The 23,021-nt window shown below is 34.8% G+C and overlaps 1 protein-coding gene across 1 annotated transcript; it reads left to right on the top strand.

Annotated features, from left to right (window-relative positions):
- The first annotated feature begins 1,248 nt into the window (after positions 1–1,248).
- On the top strand, positions 1,249–4,833 carry LOC131030821 (disease resistance protein Roq1-like). The gene is made up of 5 exons (XM_057961735.2): positions 1,249–1,723; positions 1,851–2,941; positions 3,071–3,346; positions 3,477–4,157; positions 4,375–4,833. Exons 1-5 carry the CDS (start codon positions 1,249–1,251, stop codon positions 4,831–4,833), a joined length of 2,982 nt encoding a protein of 993 aa, XP_057817718.1.
- The last annotated feature ends 18,188 nt before the right edge of the window (positions 4,834–23,021 follow it).

The raw sequence follows: 23,021 nt of genomic DNA, 5'->3' as shown, positions 1-23,021 counted from the left end.
CCTCTTTCTCGCTCTGATCTCCCTATCCCTCCTTTTAAACCTCTATATTCATATGTATTTTCCTCTTTATATCCATCTTTCCATATTTCTTCTTTTCATCTATCCATGTATCTTTATTTGTTTATCTCTATACTACAATCTCTCTCTCACTACTTATTTTTTGAGCTTCAACATCTTTCTAATCCTCTCTCTTCTCTCTCTTTTTCCCTCCATATCTCTCTCCTTTTCTCCATCTTTTTCTCTCCTTTCTCCATATTGATATTCATCTCATCTCCATGTCTATCTATATCTCTATATTTACCTCTTTACCTCTCTCTTTTTGTCTTGCTTTTCACTCCTCTACCTCTCTCGCCCTTTCACTTGATTGCAAACATAACATGAGCCTATTGGTTATGGAACTTGATTATCTTCCGAATCAAAAAGTTTTGTTTCAGTTATAATTGGAACCTTGTAAGAGAATGCAAAAGTGGATCTGAAACTATCACTTCTCCATTGAGACCTTTGTTGCAAAAGCAACATTATTTTTTAAATTTGGCCTACCAATTGATCTCATTTACTGCAAAAATTTATGCATAAAAATGGACCAAATTTTGTCCTAATTGACCTTCCACACCTCTTCAGCATACCCATTGCACACTAAGGTGCAATTGCTAGTTTAATTTAGGAGTGGAGTGCTCACGGGGCAACCAATGATAATTTTAAAAAAAATACATAAAATAGAAATGCACATTTTCATAATTAGATGTAATAAAATTTAAGAGTGTATACAATTAAGAAACTATTTAAGCATATTCAAAATAAACCAATTAAAATCTTTCTGGAACAACCATTCAACATATCAAAATCTGAGATATTGTTAAACCAAGAAACCCCTTTCTTAAACAAGTAGTAATATTTCCATGGAAAACAATTTCTCATATAAAAAAACATATTCTCTCTCATCCAAATCGCGTATAAATCCAAAATCTCTAACCTATGTAGTTCTTGATTGATGAGTTTGTTAGTTACAATCATAACGGTGCGAATTATTGCAGATGACAGTAATGTTTTATCTTTTTCAAATGGCAAGATGCTGTCGTGATGCGCGTGTCGCCAATCCGATGCGAGAAATTTCGATGCCCCACGACTATGCGAAGAAACGATATTATCACCGCTCTATAAATAATAGCTGTTTGTCTACCCTTTTATCGAATCGAGGTCAGTCTGCTTTAGAAAGTTTGATACATTTGCAATTCTAGCCCAGGATTCATGGCTTCAACTTCCTCATATCCGCAGAAAAGATCAATTGTCAGTCCCAAAGTATATGATTCATTCATTAGCATACGGGGCACTGATGTCGAAGACACCCTTGCTAAAGAGCTGCATGACCACCTTAAGGACAGACTCTGCCAGGCATTTGTAGACCGTGAAGAGACAGAAGGAGAAGATTCTATTCCATCTGCAATTCACAATGCCATATGCACATCTGTGGTCCAAATAGCCATTTTTTCAAGAAGATATGCAGAGTCCCCGTGGTGCTTAGACGAGCTCGTTCTTATATTGCAACAAACTGACGCCCTCTTTATACCTGTCTTCTATGATGTCCAACCGTGGGAGCTACGCTACATCGACAATGACAAATCACAGTATGCTGCGGCATTTTCTAATTATTGGAGTAAAGGGAGGAATCTTGATAAGCTTTATAAATGGAAAAGCTCCCTGGAATCTGCTTCAAATATATCTGGTTATGAATAAAGCGAGCACAAAGAGTAAGCTTACCGCTATGTACTTCGTTTCGATTGCATTCATCATGTTTGCCCTTTTCCTCTAATACATGACATTTAATTTACCTCAGTAGAATGACTTTCTAGAGAGATTCTCGGTTTTGGGTTTCAGCAATTTGTGTGAAAGGATTGTGTCCCGTGTGCTGCAAGAAAAGGAAAAGAGGGCCCTGTTACCTGTTGCGAAATATCCGGTTGGACTTGATGAACTCGTCGAAGATTTTGAAAGGTCTTGTTCAAAGGCAGCAAGGGACAGGGTCACGATAGTAGGGATCTTTGGACTTGGGGGTTCTGGCAAGACCACCCTGGCAAAAGAATTGTATAACAATAAGCGTTCAGGCTACGATGCATCATGCTTTCTCTCTCATGTGAGAAAATCGCATGCCAATAGTGCTTTACCTTCCATGCAAAGTAAGCTCTTCTATGATCTCTTTCATGAAGATCGAAAGTTTGGCGATACTACTGAAGGAATAGGACAGCTGGAGCATCGTCTCAGAAAGGCAAAGCATTTGCATTTTCTTATTGTCCTCGATGATATAGATCATCGAGACCAGGTAGATACCTTGTTACCTGAAGCTATGCTGAGCTCTGATAGCCTGGTAATTATTACAACCCGTGACCAAAGTGTGTTAACGGGTGCAGATATCCATTATAGGATGAAGGGGATGAATTGGGATCATGCTATAAATCTTTTCACTAGCCATGCTTTAGGCAGACCGAATCTACCTCTATCTCCTACATATGAGAATTTGAATGAAAGCTTCGTGAAATTCTGTGGAGGTTTACCCCTCGCACTTAGAGTTTTGGGCGACCATCTTTATGGTAAGAATGAAGATGATTGGGAGTTGGAATTGGAAAAAGTTATGGATACCCAGCCCATGGATATAATGCAAAGCCTTAAAATCAGCTTTGATGGTCTGGACAGTCAGGAGAAACAGATATTTATAGACATTGCTTGTTTTTCCAATAAGAAGACAGGATATCTAGTTAAAAATGTGGCCATATCAATCTGGAATGCATCCGGTTGGGACGCTGAGCATGCAGTTCAAACCCTGCAAGATAGGTGCCTAGTTGAACTGAGCAAGGATGATGAGTTTCAAATGCATGATCACGTCCGCAATCTAGGAAGACAATTGGCAGACCCTCCTCGGTTGTGGAATTCAGAGGTTCTTAGATCTATGGTGTGCTTCTTCTTTATGTTTTTCATTTTGAATCTATAAAATATCTTTTGAAAATGCATTTCAGTTTATGTGGTCTTATATTTTTTTATCAGCGATCCTCAAATTTAAAGCTGATCCTTATATATGCAGGAAGCAAAGGGATTTAAACAAATCCTAGAACAAACAAAGTGCAGGTGTTTTCATTCCTTCAAGGACTCAACCCTTGAAACTGAAATTTCTTATTTAATAGGTAGTTCGGATGACTCTTCTGAGACTGAACTCCTGTGGCTTGAACTTGGTAACAAAGAGGGCATCTTAAAAAGCATTCCTACATGGATTCCTCTACAAAAACTGCGCTATTTATCTGTTTCGAACATCGAAGAATTGTGGAGCACTTTTCAGCAGCAGATGCAGACCAATACCCAGGTATTTCGCTAATCTTTGTTTGAAATAAGTGTCCCTTCACGGGCAGAGAATACATTTCACAGTACTAGTTTGCGAAGATTGTTTACTACTCAGAGATAATTCATTTTCTGAAATTAATTGTGAATGCCAGGGCAGTTTCGATATGAGAATACTGTTCATCTCACGATCTCCCTCGTTGCAAAGTCTTCCAGATTCAATAGGAAAGTTCATTAATTTGGAAGAATTACACATACTAGATTCCTTGGAGAAAACTTATATAGAATTCCTCCTAGAATCACTTCAAAAACTTAGTAATCTTAGATTATTAAGTATGTCTGGGGGCGGCATCTCTTTAAGTGGGATTTTTAATCTATATTCACCTCATTTCGAGGGTTTTAGAAGCAGCCGCATGAATAGCCTTGAAACCGTACAACTTGGCCATCTTGATGATATATCCATCTTGGCAATTAGTGGAAAGATGTGTCCCAGACTTCGATCACTGGAAGTTAAATACATGGAAAATTTAAAAGAAATGGAAATAGAGCAGCTAGAGAGACTGAAAACTCTTGCAGTGCATAAATGTCCAAAATTGGAAACAATATCAGGGTTATCTTCTGCAGCAGAGCATCAAGTCATCTGTAAACGGAAGAAATCGATGAAATCGTCGCAAAGCCTCGTACGTCTATCCTGCCTGGAGCGTATTGATATTGGTGAATGTCACCAGCTGCAGAGTATAGAAGGTCTCGACGAGTTGCAAGGATTGAAAAGTCTGGTAATACAAGTGCCCGAATATGGAGATCCAAGTGTATGGAATTGCATTTGTGGACTGAAGGTACTGCTTACTTTCTCCCAACGCAAAACATTGGATTTGTGCGGAAAGCAACTCAATTTATTGTGGAAAATGAATTCGGTGATTTTGTGGCAATAGGATAAAATGGATTTACTACTTTTTAAGTTGCATTTTAAAAAAATTGTTGTTTTGTGTTGCTAATATTTCTAATAATTGTTTGATGTTGGCTCACTTTGCATTGGTGTTTTAAATGGTTCAGAGGTTGCCGACAGAGTATACGTTTTTAATAGGGAAGGCAGTGCCTAAAGCGATAAGCAATTTGAATATAAACTTATTTTCGGAAGTGATCGACGCCCAAACAGTCGCTGAGGTAAAGAGAGGAGAGCATGTGGTGGAGATGGGAAGCTCATCGAGTGCAATCACTATATATACTTTTCTTATAACTCCTTCAATGAATATGAAGCTCACCCATAAAAGTCACACCAGTGTGCATCTCTTTCAAAAGAGAGGAGAATGGATGATTGTAGGTTTACTGATGCCGGGTGATAGTATTGTTAGCCTCAGTGGAGTCAAAATAAAGAAAGGCTTAATGGTCACCATTAACAAAATTGAAGAAGGGAAAACCTTAATTTTATTGCAAAGAATTGTTGACAGATTATACAGAGAAAGTATGCGACCAAAGTTGGCAGCATATGAGGTGTTAAAGCGAAAGAGATAAAATTGAGGACTGATATTAACTAAATTTTTTGTTCACTTTGGTTGTTGAAAAACTCTTCGAGATCTTTGTTTTATAATATTCTTGGATTTTTTATTTTTGATGTATGGGATTCAATATTAACAAAGTAGTGAATGAACGTTTTCTTATCAGTATTATAGGTTTTAAAAAATTGATGTTAGCTTATAGGTTTTATGTATTTTTATTTAATTTTTATTGTGCTTATATTTCTGATTAATAAAACATAGGATAGGTCCGAACCATTACATAACTACTAAAAGGCATCATTTAGGGCGCATGAGGAATGCACATCCAGCTGTAAACAAAAAATGCCAAAAATAGATAGGACATACCCAAAAACTAGACCAAGACTAGAGACAAAACTAGAAAACAAAAAATTGAAAAACTAACCAACCACTTGCCAAAGATGCAAAGGGATGGTCTACTGGGCGGAGGCGTTATGCTCTTGCCAATCTTTACACAAACCTAAAACTTAATTAGATAAATTTTTATTTGTTAGAGTCCTTAATAGGAATCAGAGTACCAGAATCTGGAGTTTCTTTGACCACAAAGATAGGCGGCTCCATTATAGCAGAGGAAGACAATGCATGCCTCTTATGCTTCACTTTCTTGTGATCAATTTCCTCACAAATAGCCTACAAGGAAGCCGAATCTTTCAGGGCTGCATGCCTCTTATACTTCACTTTCCCGTGATCAATTTCCTCCTAAATAGCCTACAAGAAAGCCAAAGCCATCTCCTAGCTCAGCTTGGACATATCGTCAACTTTTCGCTTTAGGATCTCTTGGCTTTTCTTCATTTCTATTGTTGCCTTACTCTTCTTTCTCTGAGACACATTTTCTTAAAGGTCATTCAACATCCCATCAAATTTGTCCCATTTCTCTAATTTTCCATCCATATTACTAGCGGCTTCCTAGACCCATTCATCCTTTTCGTCCATAGTCCATTTATCAACCCTAGCTCTCGCCTCAGCCATAGCCTCAAGTCTCTTAGTCTTTCTCATAGCCATATCGAACTATGTGAAGAACCATTTAATACTTTCTTCTAGCTTCAACACCTTTGTATCCAAAGTAGAAAGGCTATTTTTTTATTGAACTTGTAGTTTAAAAGTAATTGTCAATTTGATATATGCAAAGGAAGTAAAAATTTCTTTAGTTTTATCTATTTTATGTCATATGTTGCATAATTTATAAATGATCAAATAGTTGATCAAATGGTTTATGATAATGATAAAAGAAATTATTGATTTAACATATGAAAAATTGGTAATAATAATTCAAAAAAACCTCAAAACATAAGAATATTACACAACTTAAAAAAATCCACATGTGAATCCAAAAAGACCTATATTTTTTACTAGCTATATTAGAAATGATTGCGGCACTTGAAAAAATCAACCCTTTTACATTTGAAAGTGTTTCTTTTATACCTTTCAAGCCCATAACTAACTCTTAATTGCATAGTAATTACTTTTTAGACTTCATAAGTTATTTGAAAAAATATTACATAGCCTTTCTAATGAGCATGCACTTCCAACTAATTAAAATAAATGTTTTAAAATATTAATAAAATTAAATTTATGATAAAAATATATTTATTATTAATTTGACTAGCATATGGCTTTCAAGAATTTCGTCAAATGGTTTTCTTGTACTAGTTGTAGGAGTTCAATTTTTAAGCATTTCTTTATAAATTTCCAAGCCACAAAGATAGATGTACAATTAGTTGGTGTAAATAGTTGAGATTATCATCATTGCCTACATCTATCCCATTAATTATATCTCCAATGGATGCTTCATTACTCAATCTATACATTTTTATGGTTTTCTCCAATTCATTTTCATAATATACCCACTATTATATTTATCAATTAAAAGGTAGAATAAATTTGATCTTCATTGTCTATTAAGTGTTCATATACACTATAGCTATAGTAATTTGAAGGCAATCGATGTTCCATTCCCATCTAGGTTTGTAGCATCCATCAATTATGTGGCATACATAAGCTATAGTGTATATGGAAGATCATTAGTTTATGCTTCTAAATCCTCTTGATTTGATTAATGTATGTATCTTCCTCCTTTGTCAAGTCTTATCCTTAAAAAATACTTGTCCCCGTCCTTTTAATCGTATTACTAGTGATAATGCCTTAATAGTTTGAAGGTATCAATTTGGCTAAGGTTGAATTCCTTGAAGTAGATTAAGCATTTCTCTATCAAAGTTAATTTAATCTACCACATAGAAAAGAAGCTAACAAAGGTTGATTTGAAATTTTATAAATATTTTTGACAAGTCTAATCTATATATATCTTTGAGGCATTTTATATATTTATGCACTAATCTCTCCTATATTTGGATTCCTACAATAGTTATTTATTGATTTTGTAGATAATATAGGGTTTGAATGGTATACTTTTTTCTGTTGTCATTCCAATAAACACTATTGTAAAGATGAAGTAATTACTTTCACAACCATCTAAACTCCATTAGAAACGCACTAACACCCACATCAAATAAATACATGACAAATAACACAATGGCTTCAAAGATTATTTTGCATCTATTTTCACAAGTGAATGCCACAAGTAGCTTCTATGATAATATTGTACCAATAGCATGGGAGATAGGAATTCCTAGAAGAGCCAAATAAAGAATTCTTATTGTAGACACCAAAAATTGTCCATTAATTAAATACATATTTTAATCTATTTAATTAATTCACTAACCCTCTTCTATCTAATTTAAATAAATATTTATTATTTATTTAATCTCAACTCTTTCCTAAATTAAATAATTTTTTATTTATTTAATTTACATAGCCCTTTCCTCTGTTAATTAGATAAATACTTTTATTTATCTAATTAATTCACTTACCTTTTTTCTTGTTTAATCCTAGCCCTCCAACTTGTTTGCATGGATCATAATCTAAATTTGTAGGCATGTGAGAAGTGTCAATTGTCTCTTCATTCAGTTTGTGTTTTCTCTAAAGTCAACCCATCTCATAGTCTAAACGCTCCATTTTAAGGATGATCTCTATAAAAGAGGATTCCTCCTCTCATTCTACATCACATCTATAAAAAATATACCTATATTCTGCCAAAGTAATTCTAGCCTACAACATCACAACCACATCCATGCTTCCTTGTACTCTCATGCAAGTGAAAGTAATTCTAGCCTACAACATCACAACCACATCCATGCTTCCTTGTACTCACGTGCAAGTGCATACAAATCCGAGTGTAAACACCATCAATACAAGATCATGGATGATAGGAGAACAATGGAGATAAGCATCTCTTGCATGTGAAAGTATATTTTATTTATTTAACATTATTTGCATGAATTTTTAGTTTCGATATTTAGATTTTGTTGAATTAGTTTGTAGATCTAGGTTTAGTGGTTGTCTTAGTTAGCATTTACAAATAGGTCAAGTTCAGCTAAACAATTATGATTCTAACAACTCCATTGATGAGTCTATGTGTTTTTTAAATTGTTAATTTAAATTCATTAATAGACTTCAAAAGTGATTTATTTTCTACTAATAATTTCATCACCCTATTCGTAAGAAATTATTCAATGACCCTTCTCGTATACGAGGTTCCTTCAGTTTGAAGAAAGACTCTATTCACTTATTTTTCCTTTGTTAAATTTAGCAGCACATATCGCATATTTCTCAATCTAGTTTGTTCTAGCCTTAACAAATCTTGAAATATACAATTGGACTTATCAAGAACACTCTTAAGTTTTGACATCTTAGGTGGAAAGTGTGGACCCATTCCTTTTGGTGTCTATTCTTCTTTAAAGGGTTGTCACCATTAACTTTCCTTCTCAAACTATCTCTCTCAATACAATATACTTGTAGTCACAATTTTAAGGATATCATTTCTCCTTCCAAAAAACAATCTCATATGTTCCACTATTAATGGATCTTGAACAATAAGAATAAAATTATGTATTCCATATACAATTTAATTTTTAAGGACCAATAATCGATTTTACTTTATAATAATAAGAAACAACAGTTTTCCTATAATCCTACATAGAAGCAGCCCCACCATAAAAGGTCATGGCTATGAACTAGTCAATGGCTGATCTATAAGAGCTTGGAAGCTTTATAAAGCCTATATAGTATAAGAGGTTGCAATGTTCTTTTTTGATAACATCACCCATTAGGCATGCTCAATCAATAGGCATACGGTAGAGGACCCATTATAGATGATATTTAATATTATCAACTAATAGAAGATTGCTATTTTGACATGCTTTATAGAGGCTCATATAAGTACACAACATTCAAATTATTGGCGCATTAATTGAAGAAAAAAATCAGAAATATTCTTGTGCATTTCAAGAGTATAATTTCTAGTAATTTGATGAAATCATTGCTAAAATTTACATGCTGGAGGAAACAAAAGTGGGGATCATCCAATGGGGCACTAGGGTCCTAAGGAATTTCATTGGGTTGGTTAGGAGTTTTGTGAACTATAGGATCAATTGAATAGTAGAGTAATGATTCTAAGACTATTAATTTGTTTTTATAATGACTACAAATATGCAAACCATTAAATCAAAACAAAATCAATAAAAGATAAAATTTCATCATAGGGACATAACATCTTCCAACATGAAACCCCACAAGAAAACAAAATAATATTAGTTGATACTTAATTAGTATTAGGGTCTCAATAAACATTTTTTGAAGGGACAAATATTTTTTAAAAATTGTTAGATTGTATGACAGATGACACAACTCTAACCAAATTTTAAATTTCTGTATAATATAAATGTCAAATTAAAATTTAATCCAAATTCATTAGTTTCAGATCATAAATAAAATTTGTGGTTCTTTCTGATCAATTTTATGACTAAATGTATTATTTTAAAATTTAATTATACATTAACATATATTTTAATCTAAATTCATTGATTTGAAATAGTAGAACTAATTTCTATATAAACCTAAACATTAACTTCAAATTTAATCTAAATTCATTATCGTGTGATGGATGTCCACCGCCCATTCCAAAGCTCCGATTTTGGCACAGGCAAGGAGGATGCTGGCACAGATCGCAAACTCTGGCTTTACATCTGCCAATTACATTTTATTGAAAGTTTCTAAATCCTTTTCAACAAATGCATTTTGTGCATATCCTGCAATCGTAGCGTTGCATGAGACCAGATTTCCTTGAGTCATTTTGTGAAACAGTTCGCGTGCCTTTTCCGCGGTTTCACATTTTGCATACATGTTTACGAGAGCATTTCCAATTGTAACGCATTGGAAATAGCCATCGCTTTGTCAATAAGTGTTGAGCACTATCTGCAATTGTAATTATCATACAATTTTTATCTTCCATGAAACTTCCGTTGTAAAGAATGCGTAAAACAGAATAAGAGCAGAACGTCATTTTCATTCGCAAGTTCTTCCTCGTGACCTGTGGCTCTAGTTATATGAGTACAACAACATGCCGGATAAATTCAAAAGGAGGGCATCAAACAAAGTTTGCACCGAGTTTCTACATCGAATAAAGCTCTACTCGCAGTAGAGTCAAGGAGGAATGAGCTGGCAATGTTGAAGAAGGCAGAACAAAATCTCATTACTTCAAGAGATTTGAAGAAAAAAAGGAGAAACAAACAGACACGGTTCCCATCCTGTTTGTTTTAATAGTTAGTTTTTACATTGAATAAAACTTCAAAGGCAATAGAGCCAAGGAGGAATGAGCTGGCAATGTTGAACAAGACAGAACAAAATCCTACAATAGTGAAGTCTTTGTAGAAAACAAGGAAAAATACCAACAGAAATGGCTGACCCATCAATTCAACTTTAACAACTTGGATTCCAAGCTATTATATAATTAGAGGGCCTTGACCATTAGCTTTTGTAGGATTAAGTTGATTTTGATGTGTTGACTTTATTTCTTCATCTTCAAATTAATGGTATTGTTTTTGATAAAGTTAAACGAGTTTTACATGGACCCGAAACCAAAAGTTTTACAACAATCCATCAGCCAAACAGACATGAACCGACATCAAAATAGGGGAGCATCCCCGAGCAGACACAAAAATAAAGAAAACGCAGACAAACAAGACAAAACAAAAGAAAAAACTCTCAATTAAGAGAGACACCAGATCTTTGTTCTTCTAGATGGAAATCCTATTGATTTCCTCCAGCTCCTCCATAATGAATCTGGAGGTACCCTTGTTGCTTCTTCTTCTGAATCTAGAACTAAGACCAGTGGTTTTGCTATCACCAGCAGCCATATCTTTCCCTCCAAGATCTTTCACTGGTTCACTATGGTAGGATATATAATCACCAACCATGGCATTAATCTTTTCAAGCCCCTCAATACTGTTGTTCATGGCTTCTTTGCTTATGTCAACCAAGTTCTTGAGATTTTTCTTAATCTCCGCCATAAAATCCTCAACTTTTTCAATCCTTTGTTCGTGATTGTATTTCATCACCTCAACGTCCTGGGAGATCTTTTTGGTCATAATCATGAGTTTCTCAAGTTTACTAGGCTCAGGGGAAGTAGTGAAGATATCAATAATCTCTTTAACCCCCACTTTAAGGGTATCAATTTCACACTCAACCCACTTCCAACAGTTTTCCTAGCTTCTGGTAGCTTCAATAACCAGATTCATCACGTTACCAGTCCTCTGACTCCCACGGTTCTCTTTGTTGGCCATGGTCCCCTGTTTTTCTTTCTGAACATTGATAGGGATGTCCAATTTAATTCCTTGCTTCGTAATCTTTGGACTATGGTCCTTAACCACTAGCCATTTCTTTTTAGAGAGGGGATCGACCTTAGAGATCAGTTTGCTGGTGGTTTTGTATTTGCTAGCCACCCATCTTGGAGGATTCTTGTTGCTAAACATCCCAGGGTTAACCATCATCTCCCCTTCCTTCACAGGTTTATAGTCAGGGTCATCAAGAGGAACCCCACTTTCTTCCAAGTCTATTTCCGAGATAGACACATGATGGATATCAGTCTGATGCCCAGTCTCAGAAAGAGGGAGTACCATTTCAAGGGATTTAGTGTACTCCATGATGAGCATAATGAGTCCCTCATGGGGAACAGGGTTGTTAGGATTCTCCAAATGTTTTTCCAGGCTATTTTCAAGGAATGAGGCTAGATAGAGAGGAACAAAAATAATTTTACCATGCCTAAAGTGATTTAAAGTGGTGAAATGGTAGGAAAAGATGTTGGCATATCTGCCATCGAGCGTAATATACCTCATGATAAACTCGGCCATGTCAGCCTAGGGAGTCATAAGATCTTTTCTGTTGTAGCCGCCATCATCCATCTTGGTAATTCTAGAGTGCTCCTTGTCTTTTTCAAAGAAACTCATCAAGTCCTCCTCCCTGGTTTTCCTATCCCTATAGAATCTTCTGCTAGTCGTTGCCACCAAGGTTTCATCAATCTGATAATCAGCGCCATAATCCCTCAGACTCCCTTTTTTCCACCTGTTGACAAAAGCCTCCATGAGAAAAGGAGAAGGGCCATGAAGTCGTTCCAAGTAGGGGACAATTCCCCCATCAATGACTTCCTAGCACATCTTTTTCTTCTTCCATTTTTCACAAGTAAAGGGCCCTTGCCTGTTCTTGTCCCCACCCATTATGCTCCCGGTCGCCGAATAGTAGAAAATGGGCCACACCAGAGAAGGCACTGACCAGTCGCAGGAAATGGACCACACCAAAGAAGGCACCAACCAGTTGCAGGAAATGGGCCACACCAAAAAAGTATCCAAACAATAGCAAAAAAAGGGCCACACAATAAAACAAAATATCCAATCACTAGGAAAGTTTCTAGATCTTCGGTTAGGGAAAACCAAAAAGAGTCATTTCCCCATCAACTCAGTCAAGTCATGATGAGAGATCATTGATTAACGCAGTAATCATCATGGGCCAACTCGTACATATGTTTTGGGAAAGCATCCTTGCTACTCCACCATTTGGTTGCCACGCATCCCACCACCAGATTAGCCAGTAGATCTGCCACCTTGTTTCCTTCCCAGTATACATGCAATATTTTGAAATATTCTAGTTAATTAATTATATCTCGACAATCCTTGATCAGGTTAGTTATCATCCAACTAGGATCCATGCATCCACTCAAACAATTGACAGTGTTTAGCAAGTCACACTCCAACCAGACTATAGTAAAGCCTTCTCTTTTAGCCATGTATAACCCAATGTGGGCAGTGCTGGCTTCTGCATAGTGGTTGGACTGAGTACCTAGAGGGAGCACCACCGTAGAAACCAGCAGACCGGATTGATTTCTAGCCACTCCACTACAAAAATTAATGGTATTGTTATGCCTCATAGATTCATTTTTTTCCTCTTGCAATTTGATCTCACATTTATTTTGTAAAACTTTCTAATAATTTTGATTACTTAAAAGCTATTATTAATAATTTTTTGTTTAGTTTGTGTGGCAACACTTAGTAGTCAACCATTTTCTTACTACTTTTTCTTATTTTTTGACATATTCATGATATTTTTCAAATTTCAAAGAATTTTAGTTGGTTGGAATTGGTCTTTTTAATCATGTTTGAAGATTTAATGAAAGATTATCTAATAATATAGTAAAATAAAATAACATGAAATCAAAAATAAAATTCAGTAAAATAAAAAATCATGCAGCAAAATAAAACAACACGAAATTAACAATAGAATTCAATAAAATAATGACATAAACTTTATTAATGTATATACAAAAATAAATAGGAAAATAATAGGAAATAGTGTACGAAACAAGATTCCTACTCTATAGGTAGCCACACCTTCAATAGAGTAAAGACATGAAAACAACTAATAAAAAAACAATTGTCTTACCAAACAAATGATGTTGAGAAAGTGTTATGCTGAAAATGATTGATTGATTGTTCAAGATGAAGGTTGTTTGTTAAATCTAGTAGCTTAGCATTGTCTTGCAGCTAAATTCTTATAATTCATAATGACTTTTGGAAGAGTAGATTTATACATTTTACTTGAGAGTGATGGATGAATGATATAATTTTTTTTGCAATGCAGATTTGTTGTTTATCGATATACAAGGGAGAGTGAGAGGTTTATAAGTGAAAATAGGTAATTAATTCAGATGATTAGGATAATGTTTGAGAATAAATAGATAATAAATATTACTATGAGTCTTTCTCGATCCTTGTGCAAAATTGACTTTATTTATTTTAAACATAGTGGTTTTGATTAATTAGATCCATAAGTTTCTAATTTTTCCATCAACTAATAATTTTGACATGCTTTATAGAGGCTCATATAAGTACACAACATTCAAATTATTGGCGCATTAATTGAAGAAAAAAATCAGAAATATTCTTGTGCATTTCAAGAGTATAAAGTGTGGTAATTTGATGAAATCATTGTTAACATTTACATACTCGAGAAAACAAAAGTGGGGATCATCCAATGAGGCACTAGGGTCCTAAGGAATTTCATTTGGTTGGTTAGCAGTTTTGTGAACTATAGGATCAAGTGAATAGCAGAGTAATGATTCTAAGACAATTAATTTGTTTTTATAATGACTACAAATATGCAAACCATTAAATCAAAGCAAAATCAATAAAAGATAAAATTTCATCATAGGGACATAACATCTTCCAACATGAAACCCCACAAGAAAACAAAATAATATTAGTTGATACTTAATTAGTATTAGGGTCTCAATAAACATTTTTTGAAGGGACAAATATTTTTTAAAAATTGTTAGATTGTATGACAGATGACACAACTCTAATCAAATTTTAAATTCTTGTATAACATAAATGTCAAATTAAAATTTAATCCAAATTCATTAGTTTCAGATCATAAATAAAATTTGTGATTCTTTCTGATCAATTTTATGACTAAATGTATTATTTTAAAATTTAACTATACATTAACATATATTTTAATCTAAATTCATTGATTTGAAATATTAGTAATAATTTCTATATATACCTAAACATTAACTTCAAATTTAATCTAAATTCATTATCGTGTGATGGATGTCCACCGCCCTGTGGCTCTAGTTATGTGACTACAACAACATGCTGGATAAATTCAAAAGGAGGGCATCAAACAAAGTTTGCACTGAGTTTCCCATCATGTTTGTTTTTATGCTTAATTTCTATATCGAATAAAGCTCTACTCGCGGTAGAGTCAAGGAGGAATGAGCTGGCAATGTTGAAGAAGGCAGAACAAAATCTCATTACTTCAAGAGATTTGAAGAAAACAAGAGAAACAAACAGACACGGCCAGCCGGTCAAATCAGCATAACAGCCCTGCATTGCGAGTCATTTATATAATTAGGGGGCATCAATCACCAAGTTTGATAGGATTAGGATAATAGTGTCGGTTTGGAAAATACTTTTAGGTGATTGGAAGGAGCCTTGTTAATCATTTTTTTTAAAGGATCTAATGACGGATTTTTTAATCATGCATAAAAAATGAAACAACACACAATCAATAATAGAGTTTCAATAAAATTATAAAATAAACTTTATTCACGTGCATATCAAAATATAGATAAAAATAATAGGAAATAATGCACAAAACAAGTTTCCTAGTCTATACCTAGCCACAACATTAGTAGAGCAAAGAAATGAAAACAAACAATAAAAGGAACAATCTTATTATCAAATAGATGTTGAGAAAGTCAGGCTCAAATAATTGATTGATTAATTATTGAATCTAGTAGCATAACATTACCTTGAATCCAAATATTTTTCTCTAAAATGGCTTTTGGAAGAGTGGATTTATAGATTTTACATGAGAGCGATGAATGGATGAGATGAGATTTTTGTAATTGAATAATGTTGTTTATCAATATGCAAGGGACAACAAAAAATTTACAAGTGACATTATGTTATTTGTTCACATGATTAGGTCAAAGATTGAGAACAACTAGATGATAATGATTAATAAGGGTCTTTTTGAGCCTTGTGCAAGATTGACATTATTTATTTTAAAGAAAGTGGTTAAAGAATGTGCAAATGATTAGCTAGTTCCTTCAAACTAATTTATTTTTATTACTATAAGTTCGGAAAGTGCCCCCAACCCTTCAAACTAATTTGTTTAGTCAACAAAAAATGAGGGAAATTTTACAAAAGTTAAATGAATATTGTATATTTATTTAATATATGATTGAATGTTGGAGGAACAATTGATTTTATTAGACAATTACAGTTCATTCAATTAAAAGATTGAAAATTTAAAAGGACTATATTGGTTAAACTAATTCAGTAAATAAAAAATAATTTATTTAATTAATGTTGGAGGAAAAGCGAGATTGATTATTTAAAAGAGATTAAAGTTAGAGAAACAATTGAACTACTAAATTAAAAAATAAATATTTATTTAAATAACCTTGAAAGTATATCTATGAAATAATGATGGTATAATGATAGGAGAAATGTAGGAATGCAATTTAGGTTTCATTATTTTTCTCCCCTTTAAGTTGACATTGTGAAATTGTACCTTCAATCCTTAAGGAGAGATGAAAATTTTGATTAATTGTTCCTATTTTTTAAGATTTATTTGATATGCTTTAATATGAAATGTATAGGTGTAGCGTCCTAAAATTGCGACACTTGCAATTTCAACTGCATTTGGGTCTTCACGATGGCGACGCAACACTAAACCTGAATGGAGACCCCGAAACTTGTCCGCGACATCAAAAACTGCATTTTCTTGCACCCTGGCCTGATCCTCCTTGCACCCTGCTGTCCCGGGAGGTGGGACCAGAGCGCCCAGCGCCCTGGTCCTTCAGGACCAGGGCGCCCAGCACCCTGGTCCCTGGCCCTATTTTGGGCCCGGTCTCCTATGGGGCTTCGGGTCTTTATGTTTGCAAATTGGAAAATAAACTTTCCTGGTCGGGCCAAGGTCGGTAAAATCAGTCTTTCAACCCTAATTGGCAAGTATAAAAACTACATTTCCTCTCCCATTTTGGGTAGACAAGGGGAGGAAGGACATATGTGTACAAGACGTGGAAACGATATTCAAACATTCAAGCATTCAAGCATTCAAACATTCCTTCAAGCAATTGATCATTCTAAGTCTCCATTCAAGGCTAAGTGTTGCATTCAAGACAAGGATTCAACCATTGAAGAGGAGATCACTTACAACATACAACATACAACATACAACAACATTTACACCTTTGCATGTAAGAATACAAACATTCTTACAACAAGGTATCAGTACTTGATTACATTACAATCATTTACATTTACAGCATTTCTCATTTCTTGGTTAATTCCAAAACCGAGGTTTGACCTAAGGGCAAACCCCTAATCCCTAACCCCCCAATCATCTTCGCTTTTCTGTGTGTAGGTTGCAGGTACGTGGCTGAAATTGAAGATCTGGAATCCTTGTGCAGAGACGAACAGATCCCCCTTCGTTTCACGGATTTTTCGGAGGACCGTGTGCACGCCGGGCGCCATCGTCTCGTCAACTTTCGCTCAAATTTGCAGGACAGTGCCATCTCGACATTTTACTGCTAATTCCAGGTCCGCAGCTTCATCCTATATTCCTATCTCTATTTATAAGCGAATCTTTGTCACTTTACATGCATTCCTAGCTCAATCCTTCTATCCATATTTCTTTACAAAAGAGGGTAGCCTTGCTGTCTTAACCCTTGAAACTCATTTAGAATCCAATCTTGCATTGCGTGGGATTGGATCTTGTGGGTTTCAACCCCTCTTTTGAATGTAAAGTCTCCTCTAAGTGAAAACCGCCGATCCTAGTGACCTCCCTTCTCTCTCCTTGGAGTTGGAGAGGGGAGAGCAACTAGGGTTCGATTTTTCCGCTTTACATTTTGGTGAACCCGACGTGAACATCCTTTCTGATTATTCGTGGTTAGATCTGAAAATTTGGATGCCTTGATTACATTTGCATGTTTGATCTTTTGCAAATTTTAGAGGTTAATTGCATGAAAACCCTAAAATTTTCTTTTTAGTAATTGAGCTTGCGAAATGTCTAAATATTAATGCTTGTTTCAGATCTACCCTTCTATTACAAATTATCAATTCATATTTGTGCTTTAATTCTGAAAATTAAGTGGTTAAGTGTCAAAACCCTAATTTTTAAAACCCTCTTGATTCAACCTTTGCCCGACAATTTCACTGATCAAAACATCTCCAAATCAGCTGTAACTTTGGATTTCGCAACAAAATCATAATATCTTTCATCCCTGAAAATTTGGAAAAAAGTTGTGAGGACCGTGTGCACCCCAAGCGCCATCGTCCTCGACATTTTTTCCAAAATTTCGGGAGCTGGATCTTACTGTATTTTTCTACTAAAATCCAAAATTTTGTCTGATTTTATCAATTATAACACTTTCAAAATTAAAGTCAAAGATGGTCTAGTGATTGCTTGGATTAAGGCTTCTAATCATTCAAAAATTATTGAAATTGAAATTTTGTGTCAAAATTGCATTCCTACTGTCCTAAATCTGAAAAGTGTGTCGGCATTCATTCGAAATTTCAGTGCTTTATTCAAATTCTTGCAATTTGCGACTTTTAAAATTAAGTGTTTAATTACACCAACTTTGATTTCCGCTTTCAAAATTGAATTTTGCATGAAATCGAGTCAAATTTTAAATTTCAAAGCTTGCATTGCTTTCAGTATTCCCTCTAAAATCATAAAATTCAAAATTTTAGTTTCCCTCTCTTTTTCAAAATTCAAATTTTGCATTTTTCAACAATCTCGGTAGGGTTCAATCTTGAGATTGCAACTTTAATTTGGCCTATCTACAGATCGTAAAATCACTCAATTTTTTCAGATTAGCTTTAAGATCATCATAACTTTCATTCCTGAAAATTTTGGAAAAAGTTGCGAGGACCGTGTGCACCCCGAGCGCCACGGTCCCTGACATTTTTTCCGAAATTTCGGGAGATTGTCGTGATTGCATTTAACAGCTTAAATCTAGGAGATTGGCTGATTTTACTGAAATTTGCTATCTCTAAATTCAAAATCTTCTCTCTCTCTCTAGTGCATGAGTTTTACAACAATAAGCCCTACTCACCCTATTCCCGTTAGACGAAGCCTTAGAATTAAGTCTATCCAAGGTTTAATTACTGAGGAGATGGAACCTAATTTGAATAGCCTTTTTAACAAGGACACGGAAAATTCCTCTAATCCTCCTAATGATGAAGAAGCTCTCCCTGAGGTTTCTGTAGAACAACTTTCAAAATTGGATAACCAATTTGATGATTTTCAGAAATGGATGTCTCAAGAGTATCCCGATAGTCAAGCTCTTTCATTAATTGAGGGTCTAAAACGTATGGTTCAAAGTGATAAGAATGGAATTGATATTTTGCATGGTATTGCACACATTGTGGATTCGAATGTGATGTCTATGAAGAGTTGTGCTGAAACTTTGGGTTATACACAACCTCCTACTCAAGTCAATCATTCTATTCCTTTGACAACATCTATTGCTAGCATACCTACCTTTACATCAAACATAATGACTACTTCTATACAAGACATTCCTCCTGTGGTCACCAGTCATGGGGGCAATCCTTCCTCTTCAATTAAGCCTCTTCCTTCATTCAATCCAACTTCTTCATTCATTCCTTCAATAAGTGTTCCTATTATGAACATGGCACAAGGGAGCAATTCATTTAACCATTCCATTCCTCCTTGTAGTGCTCCTCTCCTCCAATCATCTCCTATGACTAACTATCATAGTGTCCCGCCACCTTATTCTCAATCAATGCCTTCTTTCAATAACATAACACCTCCATCACAATCTAACACGTCTAATATGAATTCTTCGACTGAAGCGACCATTAACAATCTTGCACAAACTGTCTCTTCTTTACAGCAACAAATTGCCTCTATGAATCAATCTAAGTTTAGTGTGCCCACATTTGATGTTGCGAGCCCACTTTCTCTTGACATTGCTCGAGCTATCCCTCCTAAGCATGTTGAAATCCCGCATTTGGAGCTTTAAAACGGTAAAGGGGATCCTCTAACACATGTTAAGACTTTTCAAACAATATGTACCGATTTTGCTTATGACCAAAGGTTGCTTGCAAAACTGTTTACTAGAACATTAAGAGATAAAGCCCTACAATGGTATTGCTCGTTGCCTTCTTATTCTATTACTTCTTTCGAACAACTTGCAAATGCTTTTATTCAACAATTTCAAAACAATATAAGTCCTAAGGTTACTTTGATTGATTTAATGCATTGTAAACAAGGTGTTAAAGAAAAAGTGACTGATTTCATTGGTAGACATAAGCATTTGTATGCTCAAATTTATTTTCCAGTGCCTGACAATGATATTCAAAGAATCTTTATTTCTAATTTACAAAAAGATATTAGAGATAAACTTCTGTTTTCTGAGTTTACTTCTTTCCAACAGTTGTGTGCAACTCTTCACAATTATCAACTGACTGTGAGTCAAATGGAACAATCACATCCTATGGCTCCGAGTGATAAGGGTGATAGTAGTCAACAACCATTTGGGAAGTTTAAACCGAACAGAGATTCCATCAAATTCAATGAAAACATCATCAACAACAATGTGAATGCAACATCAGGTGTGCCTCCTATTTCTAAGTTTTTCAAGAAAGAAAGAAAGTTTACTCCTTTGAATGAATCATTGCATAGTATTATGAATAAGTTATTGGAACAAAATGTGCTTACTCTCCCTCCTATAAGGCAAATAGATCCTGCAAAGATTAATTCACCCTAATTTGATAACAAATCTTTTTGTCAATTTCATCGTCAACCTTGGCATGATACTGAAAAATGTTTTGCTTTAAAGGGTAAAATTCAAGATTTGATTGATAATAATACTATCTCTGTTTCTGGTGTGAATGACAAAGGCAACACATCTGTAGCTCCTCCTAATCAAAATCACCAAATCTTTACTGATCCATTACCTTCTCATACTTCTAATGCAATTGATACCAATAAGTCCTCTGTCTCACCTGAGGATCTTGTGTCTATGACTCCGAATGTCATTAACTTTGTAGAGCAGCAGAAAATCCCTAAAGAACCTTCCATCACATTTGATTCTATTGAAACTATCAGAGCACCTGATGGTCCTTTATACATAGTTGCAAAAGTCAAGAATACACCTTGCCGTGGAGTGCTTATTGATCCTTCTTGCATGGTTAATGTTATTACTGAAGAATTTCTCTTTACTTTGCAATTGAATCAAGTGATCTATGACAAAACAAATGTGGTTGTGAAATTATTTGATGCATTTTCTTCTCCTGCAATTGGTTCTATTACATTACCTATTGAGGTCCATAACAAATCCCTTGATGTGAACTTTGCTATTATTCCTTCATCCGAACAATTTCGTGTGAAGCTAGGCTATACTTGGCTATCTTCCATGAAAGCTATTGCTTCTCCTATTCACAAGTGTGTGAAATTTCCCCATAATGGTGAAGTTGTTACTGTCAATCATAGTCTCTTTAAACCAGCTGAAAGAACTTCTAGTGTTCCTATTGATTATTTTTGGCCTAAACAATTCCAATCTCTTCCTCCGTGAAGTGATCATCTTTTCAAATCTTATCAAAAGTGGAAAAAAGATATGATCCTATCTTTAAGTGAACCTAGAACACCTAAACTTGATATTCCTATCGTTCTTGAGAAGGAAGTTCTTCCTTTGAAAGATAAAACTAATGTCTTTCCTCAAAAAGATTGCCAACCCATTCCTATGGATGTGACTATGTCTATGTCTGATAAACTTTCTAAAAGTAGACCTATACCTTCTTGTCATGATGGACTTGGTCTCCTTCCTAAACCAAATATTCCTCCTTTATATGGAGCAGTTCCTCCTCCTTCCTTTTATAAAGAGAAGAGACCTTCCTCTTCTCCTATTATCCAACCTAAGAGACCACAACCTAAACACCCAAGTGATAAGGATGAGAACATTCCTCCTCCTCAATCTTCTCCACTTCCTACTAAGACTAGATGAAATCGTTCTGCATGCGAACGCCGACGAAAACATCATCTTAGAGCTCAAGCAGCTGCTCCTCAAACTTTGCAATCTCCAAAAACACCTTTAGCTAGCATTATTCCATTTTCTCCTCAGCCGGAAATTGAGCCAAAATCTCCTAAACATAAGATGCATGATGGTCTTGATCCTGTGCGAGTTAAAGATCCTATTTTTATAAATCTTGATGATGATATAGATGAAAATGTTATTCATGATGAAAATGTTACTTCTCTTGCTTCTGATAGTGAATATGAACTTGTTGATATTGATAACCATTTATCTAACGAATTTTCTAAAGCACTTATCCTAGCTCCTAGACAAGAACAACGTGGCTTGGAACATGAACATAGCCCTTGTTTGGATCTTGTGATAGCTCCATCTGCTGTGTTGAATGTTCTTCCTCTAGCGTGTTCCCTGCCTTCCCGAAATATTGATCAGCAAGATCGGGGGGTGGATGACGTGCTAGACTAGTTTCATTTTCTTGTTGTGACTTAGTGCTTGAATATATTAACCACTATAATGCCAACACCAGAGAAATAAAAGTGGTGATAAAAAAATTAATCATCACCCTAGACAGATGAACTATCAATGCATGGTTTAGGTTGCTTGAGAGTGGAGTATATCCTAATTTTGATTTCATGACCTCACGAGGGCAATTCATTGAAAAGAAGGGATACTATAGAAACATAATTTTTAGGGAATGGTTTATAGTGCCGAAGAAGGGAAAATTGTAGCTACCTAAAGGTGTACACAAATCTCATTTCAAAGGTAAAATATCATATATCATCATACTATTGCATATCTTGAAGGGTAAAATAAATGCACATGAGCTCAAAGAGTGTTCTTTTTCTTTGTACAATTTATTTTATAAAAGAGAACAATATTTATATTAGGCTAGTTAACTCAATGATAGACTACAATATATAAATTTAAACATTTCTTTTAATAAAATGTTCTACATGTCTTGCTATTTTTTCAATGCCTTGACATGCACAAGACCATGTACAGGACTTAGGCCTATTAAATTTTTTTATGAACAAATTCAAATTTATAATTACTATCCTAATTTGTAGTTAGAGAAAATTTATCACAAGTTTAGGAGGGTGAATGACGTATTCACCATGATATTTGGTCTCAATGCTTTCTCCTAAGGCTATTTTATTGATAAACCAATATGGAAGTCATTTAATACAATTCAAAATATTTACCCACAT

This window comes from Cryptomeria japonica, chromosome 7, assembly GCF_030272615.1.
Source record: "Cryptomeria japonica chromosome 7, Sugi_1.0, whole genome shotgun sequence".
Lineage (NCBI taxonomy): Eukaryota > Viridiplantae > Streptophyta > Pinopsida > Cupressales > Cupressaceae > Cryptomeria > Cryptomeria japonica.
The sequence above is the reverse complement of the archived record's forward strand: the minus strand, read 5'-3'. Positions and strand labels throughout refer to the sequence as shown.